Genomic DNA, 22,550 nt, shown 5'->3' with positions numbered 1-22,550 from the left:
CACCATTCCACGAGGTTTTGGGTGAAGTGCGCCTGCGCCACCGCGAGCAGCAGTGGCCTCTTCCTGACCCCATGCAAGATGTACCCATCAAGGCCACAATGGGAGAATTGCCAGAACTTTAAACAAAGGACTGTCTCTTAAACCGGAACCAGCAAGTGTGATGACCTAACCAAATACACTATGTGAGAACTTCACCGAACAACCCCAAACCCACCAATCAGGACTGCCTAAAACGTATTTTGTTACATCTTGACATTAAATTTATTATAAAAGATGGTAGAATAGTGAGTTGACGAGACGCTGACGGAGAGATTTCTTCGACTTTTCACACTTGCGAACTGATTGTTTCTTTCCTGACGTTATGCTGACAGAGAGGACGGTGACACTGCTGAACAGCTGTTTCCCTGAATCTTTGACAGACTGAATTGCTGCCGATTTTGATGAATTAAAGATTTTCACGACTTGATTAACTTAGAGGACGACTAATAGCCAGATTAGGTAAATATGATGTTCCGTGGTTTGATTAATGATTTATTCAATGTTGCAATCAATATGATAAACAATGAATTGATTAACAAACAAATGAGTTGGACTGTTTATTGAAGAGATTAGATTGAGATTGAATATAAGAATGGAGTTACCAATTACCCAAAAACAACTAATTGATCTATCGACTAAATGGAGGGAATATCTCGAGGTTCAGAGTTTAATAAAGGTTTTCAAATTATGTTTATGTAAAATAGGTTCTTTAGGTAAAAAGGTATTCCTTTCATGTCAGCGTTTGGAACGCTCATCTCTCCCGTAAAAACAGATCAGAATTGTGTAAGTGTTGGTGTTATGGGCCCCACCAATGAATGTATTGAGTGAATGTGCTAGTGTGATATTTGGTCTGTGACGAAGGGAGGATTTGACCTTCCACGCTGCAACATCGTCATGGGCAGTAAGCTCTTCATTTAAACCCTGGGAGGCTGTGACTGGCACGGAGACATGGGAGGGAAGTCCACTCGCAACAGTGACGTCAAAACAGGGGAGGTGAGCTTCCACGATAAGATCACCAGACAGATACATCACACTCAAGCAGTATTCCTCACATACTCCTGTGTGTAAAATACAGTTTTGGGGGATGCTATGAAAAACTATTTGCGCTATCTCTCAAAATAATAGTCGCAGCATGGCAAACATGGCTCCAGCGCTCAGCACTAAACCTTCTGCTCCCCTTTAGCAGCCTTGGCTCTTTTTTCTGGGGAGTTGGGCGGTACTTCCCACCTTTTAGCACCGTCATATCACTTCAGCTAATTAGATAATTTATGCTTAATTTCCCTGTGGCGCCGTTACCTAAACCTGAAACCCCAGCTACAGTATTTTTAGCTTCTGCTCCCCTTGTCTGGTTGAGAGAGAAGATGGGGCCTCCCTGCATCCAAGACCCCAGCCGCAGGGTGGATTATCCAGTCTCCATGTGCAAAGCGCGCGCGTTTCCTCCATACAAACCAGCTGCACTGTCAAGTGTGGTTAAGTCATGGTCGTCTGAAGAGTGTGTGACCGAGTCAGAACATGTCCACTGGGTGTTGCTTTGAGTAAAACACCTTAAGTAGAAGCGACACGTTATTTGTAGTGCTTAGAAACGGCAGGCGTGCAGTATGAAGCACTATGCGGAAAAAAAAATCTTTTATATTTGTAGTGGTTGACCATCAAATACCATGGCATGAAATGTTAGGCACAGAAAATGCACCAAGGTGTGCTAATAAGCAACTGGGTTATAAAATACTTGTCTGGCACTCAACCAGGATAAGTCTGTTAACCAACAGTGACGGGAGAAGAAACGGAGGGGGGGTCACAAAAAGTTAAATAAATACAGGGGAAAAAAAGAGCTAGGAAGTGGCTGGCGTTGCAAAAGCGAAAGTGCGGCGCCTTGTGTGTAACCTGACACACACGGAGCCCTGCTCGCCGCTGCTCTTAATAAGCCATGACGAGGGAGGAAAGCCGCTGCTCAACTGCCATCTGTTTACAATTAAAGTGCACGCGAGACGCGTGCGTGATAATTGGAAACAGATGGCGCTGATACTCGTTTTAGCAAGCCGTAGGCGTATACAAAGGTGGGACATGCACCCGCCTTTGCCCAATTGTGTGCCGTCTTTTTAGGAAGACGCACACAAAGGCCAATACCGTGTGAGCACCACACACACAAGCTTGAAGAAAAGCTGTAGTGATTCCAAGAGTCCTCTTTCAAGAGCAACCTAAAAGTCAGGCAATGGAAAAGACAATTCTAGACCTTTCGCATAACAGCCCAACAGCCATGGTCTTCTACAAATTTACTGAACGTTAAAGTTTTGAGGGCCTTATATAAAAGGCATGTAAGGTAGAAGGGCCGAAGTCCTGTAGATCAAGGAATCTCTGAACCCAACAAGCTGATGTCAGAGATTATAAAAAGAAAGAGGAGCAGGGTCTTTTATTGGCAGGCTGACAGATCAGACCTCTCTCAATAATCATCCTTTAGAACAAGGACGAAATCCAGGTTGTTTAAAGAAACCAACCCAAAGGTAACTGGGCATTTCATCATCTCTCAATTTCAGCCTCATAGGGAATATTAAATCCTTTTCACTTGTGGTGGACAGGTACTGCTTCTATTGCACTTAAGAGACTCGGCCGGTCAACAGAAAGGTGGAATGAGGGCATTGAGAACTTAAAGGAGTTGGTTGTGGAAAGGGTGTGGTATTGGCACTGGAAATTATCACCAGAACCAAGAGCCTTCTGTGATAATGGTTCAATGGTGCTAGTGGTGTGGACGTATACTGCGTACCTCCCGAACATTTACTTGATGAGGAAGCATGTTTAACACAAAAAAGCCACTGGGAGTCTCAGCCTTGGCTTGAAGTGACAACATGCCAAGATCATCCTAGACCATTTTATTTTGGCTTGTGCAGCCGTAGTTAGTAGCTATACAAGATAGGAGGACTTCTGTAGTATCCTGTACTTCTTTACATAGCATTAACACTTCTCAGAAGCACTTCACTAAACCTGCCCTATAGCAGTGAAAAGATGCTTGCCTACACACATGCCGTGCAAATGCAGGTTAAAAAAGCTGAAGCAAACCGCCTTGGTTTAACGCTTGTGTTTAGGAGATTCATCCCCATCATTTCAATCAGGGCGCAGAGCATCTATGTTTAACGTCAGACGAGATCTAGGGAAGAGAAGTAATAAAATGTTTGATGCTTAGCCTCATCCAGGTAGTTTTCTAATCTAATCCCAGATTGCAATTTAATGTAAGGCAAGAACAGTTTTACTTCTCCTATACAAAGATGCATCTGAATGGGATGCTAAGTGCAACAGCAGTGTGGTGTGCTTCTGCTGTTCAGAAGGGATAAGCATTTGTGTACCAAACAAAGCTTTCAGATAACTGGATTGCACCTCAAAATGATCTCAGGCCTTGGGATACACAATTTATATTTTGGTCACTGTACAATGGCATAGAAAATTAAAGAAGCAAATCATAAAATGGGACTAGATCGGTTTTACTCAACACACTTCTTGTAGACTAATCGAGCTTTTCCTAACTGCCCAATTAAAACACCTTGAACAATTTATAAAGTCACGAACACCCATGCGAGTTGAGAGGTCAATAACAAAGCATTAGAGGAAGACTTGTAACTCACCGACTGTGCCCTGGCCTTTACCAGCTCGGTTCTTGCTCTTCCGACTCTTGCCTTTCGGCTGTGGAGACCCTGCTGGAACTCCCCCTGTATTTTGAGACACTCTCTCACAAACTGTTTCTACCTCAGAACTGCGTAGGGCTTTAGAGTCTATATTCTTCTCTCCTTCCGGCCTGGAGCCGCTGCTCTGAGTCTGTCCCCGCCCATTGGTCCTACTCTCTATTACTCTCTCTGTGTGTTCATGGCCTGGGTGCACTACTGGGGTGGGTCCAAGCTTTGGTGAGGACTGGTTGCAAAGGACAACACTTTCAACTCGCGCTGCCTCATTAGGTAACTTATTGGAATCGCTTTTCTTGGATGAGCAGCTCTGCTTCTTGCTCTTCTTTGCTCGAAGCACTGGAGGCGCAGGCTCTTGAGGTTCTGGATTAGCTGATGGCAAAGGTGAGGCTTCCTGTGGCTGCACTATGTCAGACCCCTGCTGTGACTGCACACGAATCATCCTGGAAAGGTTGGGCACTGCGCTCAGTCTCTTAACCATTCCATTTTCAGGCTCTGGCAGAGGAGTGCTGCCTGGAACTTTTGTGCATGGCACCTGCTTTACCTCATCTTCTTTGGTGGCCATCTGCTTTTTAGAGGATCCCAAAGTTAGGGGCGACAGGTCAAGGTCAATTTCAGAGAGATCAGAGCACCCATTGATATGGGACAACATGTTCTTCTGCTCCAATACGGCAGCCTTCTTAGGAAAATCATTAACGTCAAGATTCAGGTCATATACGCTGAAGCTTGCACGGATGGAATCCTTGATGGTGTTCTTGATCTCCTCTAGCCGGCTTGTCAAGAAGCTGTTCACCCGATCGAGCTCCAGCTGGGGCCACTGAAGCAGCTTCTCATCCTCCTGCAGCTCCATATCCTGGCCCACCGGGGGACTACGCTCAGATCGTCGCTGTGCATCCGCCTCCAGCTGTGCCTTCTCTTTTTCCTGAAACAGGGAAATAACACATTAGAACTGCACACCAAAAAGAATGGCAAAGAAATGTAAAACACAACTCTACAGACCATGAAAGTTTCAGGTGATTGCTTGAGGACAAGTAGACTACATAATACCGAACAGGTCATCTGCAATTTCCAGGCACAGAATTAGCAAGGATGGGGCAAAGGAATCCGCTCTGAAGTGAGAGTTAACACACTGAAGGTAAATTTAAGGAGTTATAGCCCTCTCAAACATATACTCACATTGCATCTTCTCTTAAGCACCTCTATATAAAAACCTCAGGAACAGGCAACTTTAAATGATTTCTTTCAAACGCTCCTAAAATACCATTAAACGTAGAAGAATATTCCCAATCAGGTGGCTTGAACTTACGGTCTTCTACTTTTTAAAAGCATGAACATGTTAATTAAGCCCCCCCCCCAAAAAAAGAAAACACAGCTAGGATACCTATGGTAGCTCCCACACCAGAGCACTTCTACAAGACCCAGGAAACCCCACACCATTTCCATACAATTATTCCAGGCACAGTTACACAAGCCAAGTCTCCCATAGGCTATTGTTTAGACCAAGCGTGTCTCCAACCTTTTCTGTAATAAGAGCCATTCACTTTCAATGAAAATCATCCCGATCTACTAATATCAGTGATGTAATAATGACCACCCCATCAACGATCGTCGGCTGTGATCACATCAGTAATGTGAAAAAGGCGTTGACAATTTCTTTTAATGTATTTTAATTTTTTCAATTATTTAAGAAACATTTCTACCAAACAACAATAACAGGTTGCACTTTGGTCAGGCTTGTTAGTTCGTTTTGCTCATCTCTGGTTCCACCCTTGTTCTTAGTACATGTTTGGCACAAAACGTACTGTATAACCCCCTTGTATTTTAGAGATGCCCAGTTTCACCATCTCACTCACTCCTTTAGTGTCCAGAGCCCATTTGGCCTCCTCTAGTTCTGCGCCCCATCGGTAGTGATTTGGGCGTCGTCATTGCTTCTTGTTAGACCATAGTAGTTGATCCAGCTACTCCATATTTTAGTACATTTCTTGGGTCACTCTCTACTCTTGTATGTCACCCTTTCTGCTGCCATGTATAGGTCCATGCCACGTATCCATTAGTGTAATGTCGAACTCTCCTGTGTGCCCCAGGACAGGGCTATGTTCCGTTTAACTACTACCAAGCCCAGTGAGCTAAAGAGCAATTGGGGTCTAGGAACATAGATATCTCAAGGAATTCCCAGAAGGATGAATTTCATGTCTGCTGGAAGGGATATTCCTAGTATAGCATTTAGTTCTTCAATTATCTCCTTCTAGTATGCCTGAATATTGGGACACTCCCATATCATGTGTAAGAAGTTTCCTGCAGTGGCTAGACAGCGCAGACACGGTGGGGACTCGGCCCGTCCCATGTTATGTAGTTTTACTCTATTGTAATAGGCCCTGTAAAGGATTTTAAACTGGATGAGACTAAATCTGATTTTTATTGCAGCCTCTCTAGGGTGCATCAGGGGCGCTTCTTAATCTATCTCTTCTATTTACCCTAGGTCTATCTCCCATGTTTCCTTCAGTTTACCCAAGGTATAAGGCAAATTATTATTTATGGTCTTATAGGTGAGCGATAGTGCCTTAGTCGTACGTTCTTCCTGCAGTAGTCTCCCTTCAAGTGGTGCATATATACTCCAGTAACTCAGTTTCCTTTAACTCCCTCTGCTCCCCATGCGAGGCATATTTGAGGAAATGGGATCTATGTAGTTTAAATTCAGATCGGAGGGCTTGAACTCTACCCCTACAGTGATATCTGCCACTGTAGACATCCCCAGCAAGTCGCATTATTCGAAGCCCTGGCGCCCGCCCACCTCTCTGAAACAGATTCCCTTCCACGTTGGTGTAGCCCTCGTTATCTTGTGGGCCCATCCAAGTGGTCTTTTCCCATACCTGCATAGTGGCTCGCGTTGTGGGGAGAGGCCTATGAATCTCTTTCCCCCATACAGGTTATTTAGAAACGTGTGCAGTGTCAGTCTCCCTTTCGAGTCTATATGTGGGATGGTCCCATGTGGCGTGTATCCAGCAGGTTATTGGCGTTAGGTGGGATGCCCAGTAGTATGTTATAACGACTTTAAGGCAATTCTTGGGTGTCCCTTCAACCACAACAGTAATCAAAGTTCAGAGTCCATTTCTCTGAATATCGTTCTCGGGAGAGCATGATGTGTTCTGGAGCGCATATAGGAATTGGGGCAGGGAAATCATTTTAAACATGGCTGCCCATCCCATTATGGGGAGAGGTATTTCTTTCCATCTGTCCGCACCCTGTTTAAAATTCGATATTACCCGCGAGGTGTAAGAAAGACCCCAAGTATTGGAATCCTTCCGCAGCAAAATGAAGGTCTCTAGGCAATGGCGGCCATTCCAATATTGGATTCAGGCTGTATAGTATTGACTTGTGCCGGTTGACTTTATAGCCAGAGAACCGGCCGTATTCCCCATATATTTGGAACACTGTGGGGATCGTTGTGTCTGGTTTCTTAACAAACCGGAGAATGTTGTCTACATATAGTGATATTTGTTCCTCCATATGATAGCCTGGTGTAGCCCTGAAGCAACTCACCCCAGAGTGTTGTCTGATTGCACACGCTAGGGGTTCAATTAAGAGTATGAATAATAGTGGAGATAAAGGGCATCCCTGCCTGGTCCCACAGGATATTAGGAATGTGTGGGAGATCCTACCGCTGACTCCTACTGATTCACTAGGTGAGGTATACAATAAAGACACCCATTTCCTAAATTTCGGGCTGAATCCGAATTGGACTAGAGTGGAGTCTAAAAAGGGCCAATGCACCGCGTCAAATGCTTTCTCTGAATCTAGCAATAGAAAATAAATTCCTAGTCAAGGCCCAATTTCATTAATAACAATCATACAGACAAAATTATAAAGAACGCCGTAAATTACATATTTATATGTATATATGTCAATCTTTATTTCAATTGAACAATCTAATATAAAAACAATTTGATAAAAGGACACAAAGGTGGTAACCTTATTTTTTTTAAAACAATGCATTACTACATCGACAAGGAATCAATCAAATTTCACAATATAATTCTATACACAAATCACAATAAAAAAAATAATCAGTGGCAAGAGTACGTCTTCAACGCACGTTCGGCGCTCTTTGCGCCTTTGTCCGGAATGCCACAATTTACTAGATGAGCTTTATGCTTTATAATTTTGTCTGTATGATTATGTTGATATTAATGAAATTGTGCCTTGCCTGGGAATTTATTGCCTTGCCCTAGGAATTGCGAAATCAATTTTTCAGGGGGTCCTTGACACCTATATTTGATTCTCTAAATCTAGCGACAGAAAAACATGGGGGGATGTCGAAGTTCTTAACTGCCATCATCCAGTTGTGTGCTCTGCGGATGTCCAATCTTGTTGACCAGCCAGGCATAAACCAAGATTGATACCAAAAGAAACAAACGACAGACCAAGGTCCAGCTCCACTAATCCACATGTACAAAAAATAATACGATGGTGCAACACTCTTCCTGCACCCGTCGTTCAAGGGTGCGAATTGCAGCCAGAATTTTTCAAAAGAAGATGGAAGGTGCACTCTTTAGCCAAGTCAAACAGACGAGTAATTTATTCTGGAAAAACGTTTTATTATCTCAGTCTTTACAACACGGCACACAGCCAACGCGTTTTAATATTGGGACATCGCCCTATGAGGGGTTTCTTTCTAGCGATTCAGCTCTTATGGCTAAAATATTTCCTAATGGTTGTGTATCCGGTATTCGAGATGTGATGGGAACTAAATGACCTTGAAGCTGGGGGCTATTGCTTGCTGGTTCTTCCTGCCTGGTGGGAGAGGGGCTTATTTCTGCCCTGCTCAGGGGTTTCTAGCTATATGTAGATTGATGATATAATTTAGATTGATGCATATTGTTTTGGGCATCGTTTCGTTGACACTTGAGGATGGTTTTGGATAGGATGCCGCCTTAAAATTAGAATAAGGTTGACTTTTTTCAATTTTAAATAATGTTTATACAACTATGATTGTTCCATTTTCCAATACTCTAACATATTCGTGTGAAACATACATTGAAATCATCTTTCTTTGGTTTGATCAGAATATCAGTCAGGATCTACTGATATTTCGGTGGCGCCCTGTATGTGATACTATTTAGAAAAGTTAAGTGAGTACTCGTTTAGGTATTACTATTTTCCCTCTTTCCCACCCCTTTTTTTCCCTTTTTATATGTTTAGTGTCGATATCTAGGGGTTTTCATATAACGAAGTTTTTAAATCACTGCGAGGTGTAATTTCCTTTTTTCTTTTCTGTTATTTGCACATGACAGGTGTTGTTCTTATCCTGGAATCTTTTGTCTTGACTCTTGTTCGTTGTATTTGAGTGAATGAATAAGCTTTAGGACTTCATAGGGATTTTTTCTATCCTAGATATTTATCAACCTTCAATCTGGGTTTGACGTACAATCTGTATGGGATTATTATTCATCGCTACTACGCGTACATATTCAAATAAGGTGAGACTGTATTATCTACTGGCGGTCGCCAGTAGATAGTTATAGTTAGGACCACGTTTCCATAGGAAATCCGCAACATTCTATTTGGAATAACTTTGGCGCCGGTCGAGGAATCCTCGCCAAATTTTTAAAATAGGTGGGGCGCTACGCTCCGCTCCTACCCTGAAAGTCTTGGGGGGATTCGTCAAGCGGGGGCTGAGAAAAAAAGGGGGTCCCAAAACACGTTTTTCCCATGCATTTTTCCATAGGACCTTTAGACACAGCTACAGCCCGAACGGCTGAACAGAGTTACTTGAAATTTGGCAGAGAGGTAGTCCTCAGGTCAAGGCAGTGCCTTTTGTAGGTCTGGTGTAAATCTGTTCAGTAGTTCCTGAGAAAATAGCATTTAAATCAATATATATATCTGAGCCAGCTTACGGTGCGCTTACTGTGCGCTTACGGTAAGCTTACCGTACGCGTACGGTGACGTGCGCGAGCGCGATTCTGATTGGCTGTTAGATCTTAGTAAACATTCGAATCGGTCGAAACCAGGAAGTGTCGGCCGCCATTTTCTCTCTCGCACTCTGAGGGGAGTGGAGGAAAAACAAAGTCCGAAAACAGTGAAAGCGGCTTGATAGACAGCTCCCAACCACCCAGTCATTGTTATGGTGTCCCCAAAGAACTTAAAAGGCAAAACATCTACATTTTTTTATTTTCGAAAAATCGCCGATTACGCTTACCGTACGCGTACGGTAAAAAAAAAAAAATTTAAAAAAAAAAAAAAAAAACACAATATCCACGTTTTCCTCACCCCGTGTGCAAAAGGTGCCCGAAGGGCACCTTTTGTGCATGACATATATTTAACAAAGACAATCTGTAGATAACATTAACAACGATGTGCCTAATACGCCTCCGTGTGCGGACGGTGCGCGAAGCGCATCGTGCGTACATGGCCCATTTAGCGTAACGTGGGCACGCGGTGCGCATAGCGCACCGCGTGCCCACCGTGCGTGCACGGCACTAACTGCGTAAAGTGGGCGCGCGGTGCGCGAAGCGCACCGTGCGCGCACGGAACGAACTGCGTAAAGTGGGCGCGCACGCCACGAACGGTGTAAAGTAACTTAGCATTTAAAAAACCGTACAAATTCACTGAAAAAACCATAGGTTTCACACAAGTTATAGTTAGCTGTACATTTCACTCATAAAAAACCAATGAAATTCCACGTTATAGTTAGTGCAGGCAACTATAACTCACGTGACCGCAATCCTCTGCTGATGCTAATACTGTATTTAGACACTTATTTACCCATGTCTTCTTCCATAAATTTTTAGTTATACATATATTACAAATATTTTTTTTTCATAAAGACACATGTCATCAGCAGAGGATTGCGGTCGCGTGAGTTATAGTTTCCTGCACTAACTAACGTGGAATTTCATTGTTTTTTTTATGATTGAAATGTACAGCTAACTATAACTTGTGCGAAACCCATGGTTTTTTCAGTGAATATATATATATATATATATATATATATATATATATATATATATATATATATCACCCAAAGATTGCCCTGCATCTGAGCCCGCACTCCACAACAGGTAAAATTGGAACACCAATATTTATTCAAAAGCAAAGCAGGCTTTTCAGTTTGAGGCTTTTTCCAGTTCACTGCTAGTCTCTTGCCTGACGCGTTTCAGAGAACATTTCTCCGTTTTCAAAGGCATGGGTGATATATATATATATATACACACACACACACACACACACACTTTTCTAATACAGGTTCTCTTTACCTGTGTCCTTCATTCTTAGAAATAACACACCGTACATTAGTGTTGTGGTTTTGAATTATTATTTTTCTTCTTTTTGAACAGACGTTTATTTATGTTTGGTCCAGGTGCATTATACCCTTTTGGATGCGCATTGTTGAAAGACTATTTGCCTCTCACCGATTGGTTATACATCCTAAGAGGTGAGGTGCATTAGTTTACGTTTTCGATAATTATGGGCAATTTGGCAAAAAAGAGGGGTTTTGTGATTCTCTTTTGGTATCCTGTATGGTCCTCAAGTTATAATATAAGGTTTTTCCTTTTTATATAAACAACTATACGACTAGGAATGGTGACATACAACTGGGCTAAAAATCTGTTGTGGTATTGTTTTTGCTTTTTCTCCCTGTACTCCTTTTCCCTTTATGTGTCTTTACTGATACATATGTCACTTTGATGCTTTGCAAAATTGGTATCAGGTGTGATGTATATGGCGCTTTCTTTGCGTGTTATATGTTGATGACATGTTTGTGTATATATATGTGAAAAAGAAAACTGTTTTATATAAATGTTGTGGGTCATTTCTTGTGTGTTTTTTAAATTGTCTTTTTAATGGTTTCTTTTGTCCTTGTTATTGAGTACAAACTGTATGTACTTTTAAATGTTAGTGGTGTATTGTTAATGCCCGTTTTTCTATAACTGTTGCAGCCCTGATGAAGTTCCCCTTCTGGCACGTTTGGGAACGAAAAGCCTTGGCTGTGTGCCGTGTTGTAAAGACTGAGATGATAAAAGAAGTTTTTCCAGAATAAATTACTCATGTGTTTGACTTGGCTAAAGAGTGAAACTTCCATCTTCTTTTGAAAAATAAACCAAGATTGGTCGCAATGGACGAGGGTCGTTATAACACCTAGAGTCGTGTGGCCAGGATTGCCGTGAGAATTTTGACCTATGTATTCAGAGAGATGGGGCGGTATGAGTCACATCGATCTCTGGGTTTGCCCTTCTTGTGGATGATCACGATAGTGGCAGTCCGAAGGTCTGCTGGGAGAATGCCCTCTTCATATGCGTCCTGATAGTGACCCAAGAGGTGGGGGCTCAGTAATTCTTTACCTTTTTTAAAAATTATTATTTATTTTTTTTACAGAGTCCAGCGGGTAATCCTTTCGGGCCCGGGGTTCTACCCGGTGTCAACCGGGCCACAGCCTCTCCCACTTCCGCCAGTGTACATTCCCCGTCCAGTGTTTTCATGTCGCCCTCTTCTATTCTGGGAACCTGTAGGTCTTTAAGGTATTAGTCAATGGTGGCTGTTTTACTAAATGGTCTTTTGTCATAAAATTCTTCATAGTGTTTGGCGCATGCCGACACTGCGCATCTGTGGAAAGTCTCGCTCCCCGATTGTCCACAATTGAACCCACCCATCAAGCTTCGGGTTCCTTTTTATTAAGCCAGGCTAGCAATTTTCCGGCTTGGTCTCCTACTTCATAGAGACAGTGTAGTGTTCCCAATCTGTCGCCTTGCCACCTCCAGGGCCAATTCACGATATTCTAATCCAAGGGCTTCCAGTTGTCAAGAGGTCAGCGGATCTGGCCTATCTTTTGCTTGCCTCTCTAGAGTGGGTATCTGACGTTCCATCTGCTCTCCTTTTTCTTTTCCCATGATATTAGATTTTGTGCCCCATCTCTTAGTAGTTTTCTACGCCTCCCACAATGTAACCCTAGAGTCTACAGTGCCCTTATTTTCCTTGAAGGAACATTCAGTGTCTGTCCGAAGACCATGTATGATCCCACTATTTTGTAGGTCCTAGGCGTTCAATTTCCATGTTGGCTGTGAGTCTCGGGTTTTAGCCCAAAACTGAACCCACAGAGTGGTCCGACAGTCCTCTCACAAGGTAGTCTTATCCAGCCAATCTCTCCCAGTTCAACATGAGGGGACAAAGGCATAATCTAGTCTTGAGTATACATTGTGTGCTCCTGTGTGCTCCTGAGAAGTATGAGTATTGTCTAGTGTGTGGATGCTGAGACCTCCATGCATCAGTGAGCCCAAGAGTGTCAGCGAAGCAAGCGGTCTTAATTTCCTGGCCGGTCTGCTACTGTACACATGACATCATTGATGTCTCCCCCTATCACTTGAAAGTCTCTAGCAGTATGTCTGCCAGTTTGAGGAGTACGGGTGGTTGCAGTCAGGGGGGAGGGGGGGGGGGGGGGGGGGGGTGTTAGTCACAGATTGTAGCCTTGCGTCTGCCCAGGTGCCTGTCACACCTACGAATATGCCATCCGGATCTACCCATTTCCAGGTTATTTAAAAAAGGGGTGATTATTATTATTATTTTTTTTTATAACAAAATTGCGACTCCTCTGGAACCAACGTGTTGCTGGCATGTGCCAGTACTGTGTACATTGCCCTTCCTAGGAAACTGCACTGGGTGCCCTACAGGTGTATTTCCTGAAGTAATACTACATCTGGCCGCAGGCGCTTTTATATATAGGGGCTACCAACCCAGCTTAATCCTGTCTCAGACTGTTAATGTTCCAATTTAGGACTGAAAATGTCAGATTCTCTATGTTCACGGGTGCTGCACGCAAATTTGGAAAAAGTGGACTCGCTGAAAGCATTGAAAAAAGATTAAAGAAACAAACAAAAAAGGTGTGCTTCGGGACATTTTCAATTATGTCGTAATACTGACCGTTTCACCACCCGTCAGCACCCGACCAAGAGGAAGTTACAACTGAGTTATAAGGAAGTTTCAGGCTTCACGTCAAAAGAGCACACTACTTTCGGATCATCGTGAAGTCATTGACATGGATTTTCGAATAGCACATATTGTTTTAAGTTTGAAGCATTAGATGTGATCTTTATAATTAATAGCACAAAATCAATTGCATTAGATACGGGGGTTCACAGGGATTTGAAACACATTGCGAGTTTTGTTAATATTGATCGACACTTGGGATATTGTGATTGGTGGGCTGTGGAAGAACACGTGACTGTTTACACCTGTGACCTAAGAGGTGGGGCGGGTAACATCAGTTTAAATTTGGGAGAAACAGCATGGTGGCGCTTAACAAACAACGAGTTCTAAGGAGGAGGTTTAAGCGTTGCAAAATTTTACATCAGGTATGCTAAAGGGGGATGGTAAAGGTGTTTAAACTGAGCTAGAGGGAGGATTGGAGTGTAACGGGTGTTTGGTTAATTAGACACGGAGGGGCTTAAGTTCAGGAGGGATTGCTTTTGAAGGGCGGTTTCAAAATAAGCGTGTGGGTTAAAAGCACAGGTTCTTTTCAAGATTTTGATGGAAGGGGAGGATCGTATTAATGAAGGTTCGCATGTCACACACGGTATTTTTGAAATTAAAGTTTTGGAGTTGGGTCGGGGGTGATGCATTGGAATGTTTAGTAATTTGCTTTGATATGGAGACATTAAGTTTATTTTGGGGTTCAAATGTCTTGCGATGTTAATAAATACATTTTTACAATTTATAGATACTCCTGACGAAGGTTTTTCACAAACCGAAATGCATTGAGTAAAGGAAATGTACCGAATCTGGTGGATGCTTGGAAATTCGAATAACATTCATGTATAGGCCTGGATGGGCAATACACTGAATTTAAAAACTAAGAAGTTACGGATTACGCATCTCTTGACGTGAAGTTGTAACAAAATGGATAAAGAATGTCAAAACTTTTTGAAATAAATAAGACAACATTTGGATTACTATGGTGGATGAGTATTAATTTGATAATACCTATGTGTATACGCTGTGCAACCCGTGCGTGACCTGCTAACGCAGCGGGTCACCACTTCTCAGATTCTCTATGGGGGCAGACATGGGTACAGCAGGAATTGAAGTGCTGTCTCTCGCATGTGTCAGAGTCTTGATAGGGATCCCCCAGTTTTCAGGTGCGGTTTCCTCTGACCTAGTGCTATCAACTTGAACATCGACAATAACAATCCCATCGCCCTTCCCTCCCCTCTCCCTACTCCCCTAGATCTTCCAAACTACACTTGAACCCATGGCAATAAAGCAACTATGTATAGGAAAAGGAGAAGTCTGTCGCCCACCCCCCTGCAAATGTAAATAAACCCTGCAAACTCCCACCACATGTGAGCTGATGAAGTGTCAAAACTGCTCCTTAGTAGACCGCACAACTAATTTCAATGCTGCTGCCAGGAAGGGGGGGGGGGTGGCTATGAGCTTCTGTATGTTGCTTTGATGCTTGCTGGCCCCCGGCCAGTGTAACAATGCCAGATTTAAGTGTCCGGGCTGTTGAGATCTGTCCTGTCACTGACCTTCAGGGCTACTATTTCGGCAACCAAGAATGTGTGCTCTCATCACCAGAGGAGTCAGAGTCCCTCTGAATCTGCATGTGAATCCCGCTGGCTGGAACTATCCAACGCCTCATCAGCCACAGTTTCTGTGTGTAGACCCCCCACCCACCATTTGTTAGGTCCTCAGCCCCTTTATTAGTCCCTCTGAGTGTATATGGAGTCCCCTGGCCTCTTCTTCTCGATCTGAGCTTGTTCCTTCTAGTCTTACATGTCTTACCTGTGGGTCTGGTTTCAGTGGACCAAGGTGGCCTACCATCTCGAATCTGTTTCCCGGAGAGACACAAGATCGGTCTCTCCCCAAACCACACCCATGCGTCCTCCGGTGTCTGAAAGAATAGTGCATTTCCCTTGTATAGGACTTTCAGTTTTACTGGGAAAAGAAGCATGTATTATATCTGCAATGTTGCAAGTTTCAATTTTACGGAATCAAAGGCCCGCCTCTGTCGTTGTACAGTAGGATCATATCCCAGTCTATAAAGTTAAGGAAATTCACTAGGATCGGTCTCGGTGGGGCTCCAGGTGGCGGCTTTGTGCACAGCACTGTGTATGTTCAATTACGAAACAGGTGGAGAAGTGTTCAGGTAGAAAGATAGTTTTCAGCCAGTTGGTTAAGAACACAGGTAGGCCGGGTCCCTCAACCCCCTCCGGAAATCCCATGAATCATAGGTTGTTCCTTCACGCCCTGTTTTCAGCATAGTTGATGCGCCATTGCAATTCACTGTTCGAGCTGCGGAATTCCGTTATCTCCTCCCGTAGGACTTTGACTTATCTTCTAATTCTGAGACTCGGTTCTCCTTCTCTGTCACTCGCTCAGATATATTTCGGAGATCTTGTCTGAGCAGTGCAACTACTGAATGTACTTTCCCAATCCTGTTTTCCAGCACTTCTCTTGAAGACTGCATGGCGTGAAGTATTGTAGTCATGTCGAGTAAGGGCTGTGCAAGTTCCTGCAGGCTCACCAATTTGGTGTATTTGTCCATTTTCCTCTGCTTTGGGTCTTTGGTCATCTTGGGCAGTGGTCAGGGGCCACAGCATACAGTGGGCTTGACCGCGCTCTTGCGATCAAGTCTATGTCGGCCTGTGCCAGTGGTATTTCAGGGACAAGAATATCCATTGAGTATATGGGACTTGGTCAAAATTCCCAGTCATTCCGTCAAGGCTTCTCTGTGCTGCCACTGGTTCTGATGCACTGAGTCTAATGTGGCAGCGGAGAGTGTGGCAGCTCCTATACCCGGTTTCTCTACATTTGAGCAGGGGGTCTGAGGCCGTGCAACTATTCCCCACCACCAACAGCCAACCCCCCACCCCCCATTTCCTGAGGCTCTTATTACGGGTGGAGGGCACAGAGAATGCTTCCAGTAGAGGTCTCAGCCGGGGGGAGGGGGGGGGGGGGGAGCAACCATTCCCTGCTCACAGACCCCAGTGGCCGGCGCACAGGGGTGTCAAATCCACTTTATGTCCTTCTGTTTACGGCTACTCAGATTACTGTAGTTACTGGGGGGATTTTGGGTGAAACAGAGCACAGTTCATCCGCAGACAATGAATCTCTGATCATCTGAGGCCAAATCGTTGTGGCAAGAGGTCAAGGCCTCAGGTCCACCATATTGGGTGCCGGCACGATACTATCAGCTTGTCACCTCTCTGCCGTGGCGTTCACACTCCTGGAGGCTGCTCTTATCCACATAGGCCACTCCAGGTTCATTCGCTGTTGGGGGTCACTTGTTGCTTGATGGTGTTCAGTATTTCAGCTCCGTCCGGGAGCTTCGCAGGGACATGTCCACTTTCTAGGCCACGCCACCCCCAAGGCTTTGACAATTTGAATTTAAATGTTACATGGACAATGCATAAAAGCCATAGCTACAATCACTCTGGAACAAAGGTAGGATTGACAAATACATCTCTCAAACTCAATATAATACCTTTAAATAAGTTTTGAAAGTAAGACAATTTTTCCCCAAACACTGCTTATCACTTCTGAAAATGCACACATTCTAGTCTTGAATAAATGGGCTTAATTTTGGGATGCATATAAAATTCAACCAAACAAAAGCTTCTATATTAGTATGCTGGGCTGCACACAAGTAGCTGGACAGCTACTGGTAGCTCACCAGCTATTGGAGACACCTGGTTTAGACTGCTAAAATAGATAAAGAAGGGCTAAGCCTAATCTTCTGGAACTAAATTAGTTTAACTATTTTCTGACCACCTATTCTTACAGGCACAGAGACTCAGTACTGTTGTATTCTTTACACAAAGAAGCAGGGAGTTTCAATTTGCTCACCCAACCAATTGTCAGAGTACATTTATGCAGAGGGTCAATGAGCTCCAAATGATTTCCTCAGATGCATAATTTTGAAGCTGCCCAGTTCATTCTTCATTTGCCGGCTCTCACCTTCCTCTTCTGCTTGTGCCGGGCCCGTTTAGCTGCTTTTGCGCTGTTAATGGGCTTGGGCTCTGCGCTGTTGATGAAGTCCAGGAGCTGGTCTACATCTCGGTGATCAATAGTTGGTTCTCCAGAGGAGCCTCGCGTCATCTTTGGAGGAATCTCCTCTTTCCTCTTGGTCAGTCGCGACCGCAACTTTTCCCGAATCTCTGCATAATTTCGACTTGTAGGGGCTGCGGGAGGCTGTGCAGAGAAGAAATACGTTACTTATACAGAATAGTTCTCCAGCATTGAAGTCCAACAATAAGACTTCAAAGGCAGTACAAATAATTTTAAGTTAAAACCATGCACATTAGTAGCCCAGTGATCCACACTTAAGTCAATAAGGTGACAATGCATTTGAACAACACTCCTACCAGATTTCTACAGCAAAAACATGTGAAAGGAAACAAAAAGTATGAGCCTATGAATGAACAGCAAGGTCATTGTGAATCTACGAAAAATACCAAGATGGTCAGTAAATGATTTCTTCAACATTGGATCTTATATAGATTCACATACTTGATTTTTGCATAATTCTAGATTTGCCACATCATTCACCATCTGATGCAGATTTTAACAAAAAAAGTTTTTGTTTCTAGCTCAAATGGTTCAAAAGTTACTAAAACTGCAGCGGCACGTCTTACCATGCAGTGGAAGATCTTTTTCAAAGGTTGACTACTCCCCTTTCTGTTGCTTATTGCTATATTTGGGTATTAAACTGGTACTAATGAGGTACACCCAATGCCCAAACAGTGTTAAGTGTAAAAAGTACAAAATAACGACTTAATACTATTAGAAAAGGTGCTGTATTATGCCTCAGAATGTGCTTTTTAATGCAGCATAATTTACTTGATCTTGCCGCATAATTTGCCCACTCCTGCCACATAATTCCAATGGCCCTGTCTATATATATATATATATATATATATATATATATATATATATATATATATATATATATATATATATATATATATATATATATATATATATATAACAAAAGTATAACATTTTATGACACTAGAACATGGAATACATATAAATATGTGCAAGAGGCTTATCTGAATATTATATGAAAAACAAGATGCAGGACTGCGTGGTCAATGGCTGAGTCTAGGGTAGTATCTGCATTATCTCTAATAAACATTGAAGGAAAAATAATGGTGGCCACATTCCAGCCCTAGCTCACCAACCTGGTATTATCAGATCAATTAGGCTTTGTACCAGCCAGCTCCACTACACACAACTTACGCACCATGTTCGCACTATTGCACCAACTGAACTCATCGCTGCTGGCGATCCTACTGGACACCGCAAAAACGTTTAATTCTATCTAATGTCGCTACATGTACGGGATTATGGCTGGTACGGGAATGTCTGAAGCTTCTCTATGATCAATATGATTGCTATACACAAAACCAGTGTCCAGGGTGCGTATAAATGGTACCACGTATGAGGAGTTTCCTATACTCAGAGGTACGCAGCAGGGTTGTCCCGTTGCCAATATTATTTGCTATTGCACTAGAGCCTCTCACCTGTGCAATTAGGCAACAGCACACTGCATCAGCACTCCGCTTCAGACTGCGCCCTTTGCGTATTTGATCACATGCAGACAATATGGTTTTACGCATCCGAGATCCTGACACATCTGGCGAAGGTTCTGCGCGAGTAAATAGGATTCAAACGATGCTCAGGCCTGAGCATAAACGGGTCGAAATGATTGGTGCTTCCCCCGACACCATGCACCAAAGCAAATACACTAGATTTCCCCCTGAAATGGAGCTTGGAGCCGGTTAAATACTGTTACAAAGACGCACAGAGACCCTGAATTGGTAATGCGGCATAACTATGGTAGTTCCATCTCATACCTGGAAAACCAAATTCAACAGTGGACCAGATTAACGTTAAAGGGCAGACAGAATAGCCATTATGAAAATGGTGGTGCTGCCTACATTCTTGTACCTCTTTGCCAATATTCTAATCGTACTACGGCAACACTTTTAAAACACTTCGGGCGCATCTGATCATGTAAACATGGCTGGGGAAATGTCTGCGCTGGGAGGTTCTCACGCTGCCGTATGTACAAGGAAATTTTAATGCACCAGATCTGCAGCTTTACTACTTGGGTGCATAGGTCCATTTCTCTCACTACTGGTATATTCCCCATGATTATCTTACGCATGTGGCAGTGGAGCACGACGATGTGTTTTATCCCATTACAGGCAAAGTTATTGCATAGGTGAGAGGTAGGAAACTGCACTAAGAAACAAACACTACACGAGGCTGGTGAGCTCTAGGATAGCATGCACGAAAGCTGCCTTTATATAGACTAGAACTTCCGTTGGAGTACCATCCCACACTCTCAGTCACACAGGAGAAAGGAGCGCTGAAACAGCTAGGGAGCGCAAGGCTAAAGAAGGTGAGGGACGCCTCTCATAAAACAATGCTTATAGCTAGGGCTGACTTCTTGTGTCTGGTGCTCCACAGCGTACGGAAGTTGCATTCCCTCTCAAACCAAATCTACACAGACCAGCAGGTATACAGTACATTTGCTATAGATACTTAAAATTAATAACACGCAAATTACAGTTAGGTGTAAGAATGTTCAGTTGCGCCAAGTAGAGTGCCCAATCCCCCGGCTCCAGTGTGGGGTCCAGCTCACCAACGCCAGATCCGGGTTTGCAGGTCTGTCCGCCTGCGATGCATTATATAGTTGAGTGGTCAAATGTTTGAATGTGTCACTAGTCAGCAAGATCTGCAGAGCACATAGTGTGTGGGGTGCTTTGGGGAAATGTGTATAGTACTCCAGTATGGTTGCGCTTAGCCGATAATATGCAACGGGCAAGAGCGAGGCCCGACGTTTTAAACTCCCCTTCTTGAAGTACACCCTTTACAGTCGGACTTTCAGGTATTGGATGAGCAAACAAAAGGTCCAGAAGACGCCACTAATCTCCCACTTTTCTTCTTCACAGTTAAGAATCTGGAGTAGAATATGTTGTATTGCATGGACAGTATCTCTGAATGCAAGTACTGTTGTTTGTAATAGGTGGGGTACCACAGCAGACAAAGCAGCAGTCTCTGTAAATTCCAGCATATAACCATCTTTTACTAGATCCAACAACCACTGGCTGGTTGTAACGCTTTGCTGTTGAGAATAAAAGCTAGAGATTCTACTGCTCTGAGGAACCAGAAGGGCAGGTATGGAGAACAAGGTGGATGGGCCAGCCTGAAGTCACCGTTGGCAGAAAAATCTTGTTGCTTAGCCTGACTGGAAGAAGACTTCTTCAGTTATTGTCCAAAATATGAGCAGGAACCTTGGTCTAACGGCAGTGGACATTATAGCTGTAGAAAAGCGTTTGCACCATCTGATGTTACAGTTGATAACTACCTTTCTAACAAAGAAAACCTCTACTCCAGGCTTCACGAAAGGTACCTACCATCTACATTGCTGAAGTCCAAGTAAGTGAGCAGTCCACATATTTCCTAATGAGGTGTTCGGTATCAAAGTCCATATCTTGAAAGTTATGCTGCACTCCCAGCCTGAAGGAAGTGGAGTACAGCCATCTTTGTTTTCTTTAAACAACTACCCCTGCAAAATGCCCACATCCAATGTTGGCCACATATATGGCCCTATAAATCAAAACAGCTGATGCGTTCTCCCATTCACGCAGATTAAACTCTTTCCGATCTTCTGAAAGTAGATCACGGTATGGGGCCACATCTGCCAATTTTGGGTGATCATAGAGGCCAATCAAGCCAGCAGATTGGCCATTCTAATGAAGGTTGCAGCCAGGGTGAAGGATCTCTAGCAAAAGTTGTCAATATTTTTGCGTGCTTCAAAAGGTGGTGCTGTACAATGGGAAAATGGGTTTCTCAAACGACGTTGAGAAGCATCAATCTACAGAGTTTGGCTTCGGTGTGACCAGTGAGACAAAGATGTGCTGTTAGGAATCTGTACCTTTCAAATCAAACCTAGATACCAAGGATGAGATACCAGCTTGCTTTTGAAAAAATGACATTCTTTCTGGTCATATGTGGTCAAGTACGGGACTCAATTAAGCTGGCTTTCTGGGTGCCCTCCTTAAAGTCATAGATGAGACAGTCTGACTCCATGCCTTGCACAGGTAAATCAAACCACCTCAATTCTATCTCCTACCAATGCATGAAAACTGTTAATATCCTCCTGTGTGGAATCAGCATGAAAAGGTATGGGTACAGCCAATGTAGTTTTTATATATTAGTCCCATTTATCTGCATGTTGCTTCTTCATAAAATAGTTGACTGATAAAAGCATCACCACGTGTAATGGTTGTGCTGGCAGAAGATACGCCACTGAACTGACAGTTTTAATAGAGAACTTGCCAAATTAGAACACTGTTGGAATCAGAATGACTCACCAGTTTCACAAAATTACTAGGGGAGCTTGAAATAATGGTAATAGAAAAAGCTACAAAGACTGCTAAAGCTAAGTATTATTTTCGGCTTATTTTAAAGGCCAACAATATTTGAAAAGCCGTTTGAGCAATTAGAACAGCGCAACTCTCAACCCGGGCATAACAAAGACGATCAAGTCATGTAAAGAAATAAAAGGGTCACATTTCTCGAAGACAAAATTAAAGAGAAAAAAAAAATAATCAATGTACAAATTGATGGGCTTTATTCTTCCTCAAACAAAATTACAATTTAAAAGCTCAACAGCACGGGAATTAAATAGTTTTAAACAGTTTGGTGAATTTGATGAGGCAGACTGTCTGGTATTACTTAGGAGTAGCAGAACTTCTGATAGCTGGAGCGGATATTCAACTGAATAAACCATTAAGTCTGGAATCACAAGCTGTGGTCCATATCATCAATTCATCACTGAGG

The 22,550-nt window shown here is 43.2% G+C and overlaps 1 protein-coding gene across 1 annotated transcript in view; it reads right to left on the bottom strand.

Moving 5' to 3' along the window:
• Positions 1-22,550, bottom strand: part of FAM193B (family with sequence similarity 193 member B) — a 198,626-nt gene that overhangs the window by 82,844 nt on the left and 93,232 nt on the right. The window contains exons 7-8 of the mRNA XM_085618326.1: positions 17,652-17,885; positions 3,651-4,626 (exon numbers count right to left, since the gene is read on the bottom strand). Coding sequence (XP_085474452.1) covers positions 3,651-4,626; positions 17,652-17,885 — 1,210 coding nt within the window. The remainder of the gene's footprint in view (positions 1-3,650; positions 4,627-17,651; positions 17,886-22,550) is intronic.

Source organism: Triturus cristatus, chromosome 7 (genome assembly GCF_964204655.1).
Source record: "Triturus cristatus chromosome 7, aTriCri1.1, whole genome shotgun sequence".
Taxonomy (NCBI): domain Eukaryota; kingdom Metazoa; phylum Chordata; class Amphibia; order Caudata; family Salamandridae; genus Triturus; species Triturus cristatus.
This window is presented reverse-complemented; position numbering and strand designations above follow the sequence as displayed.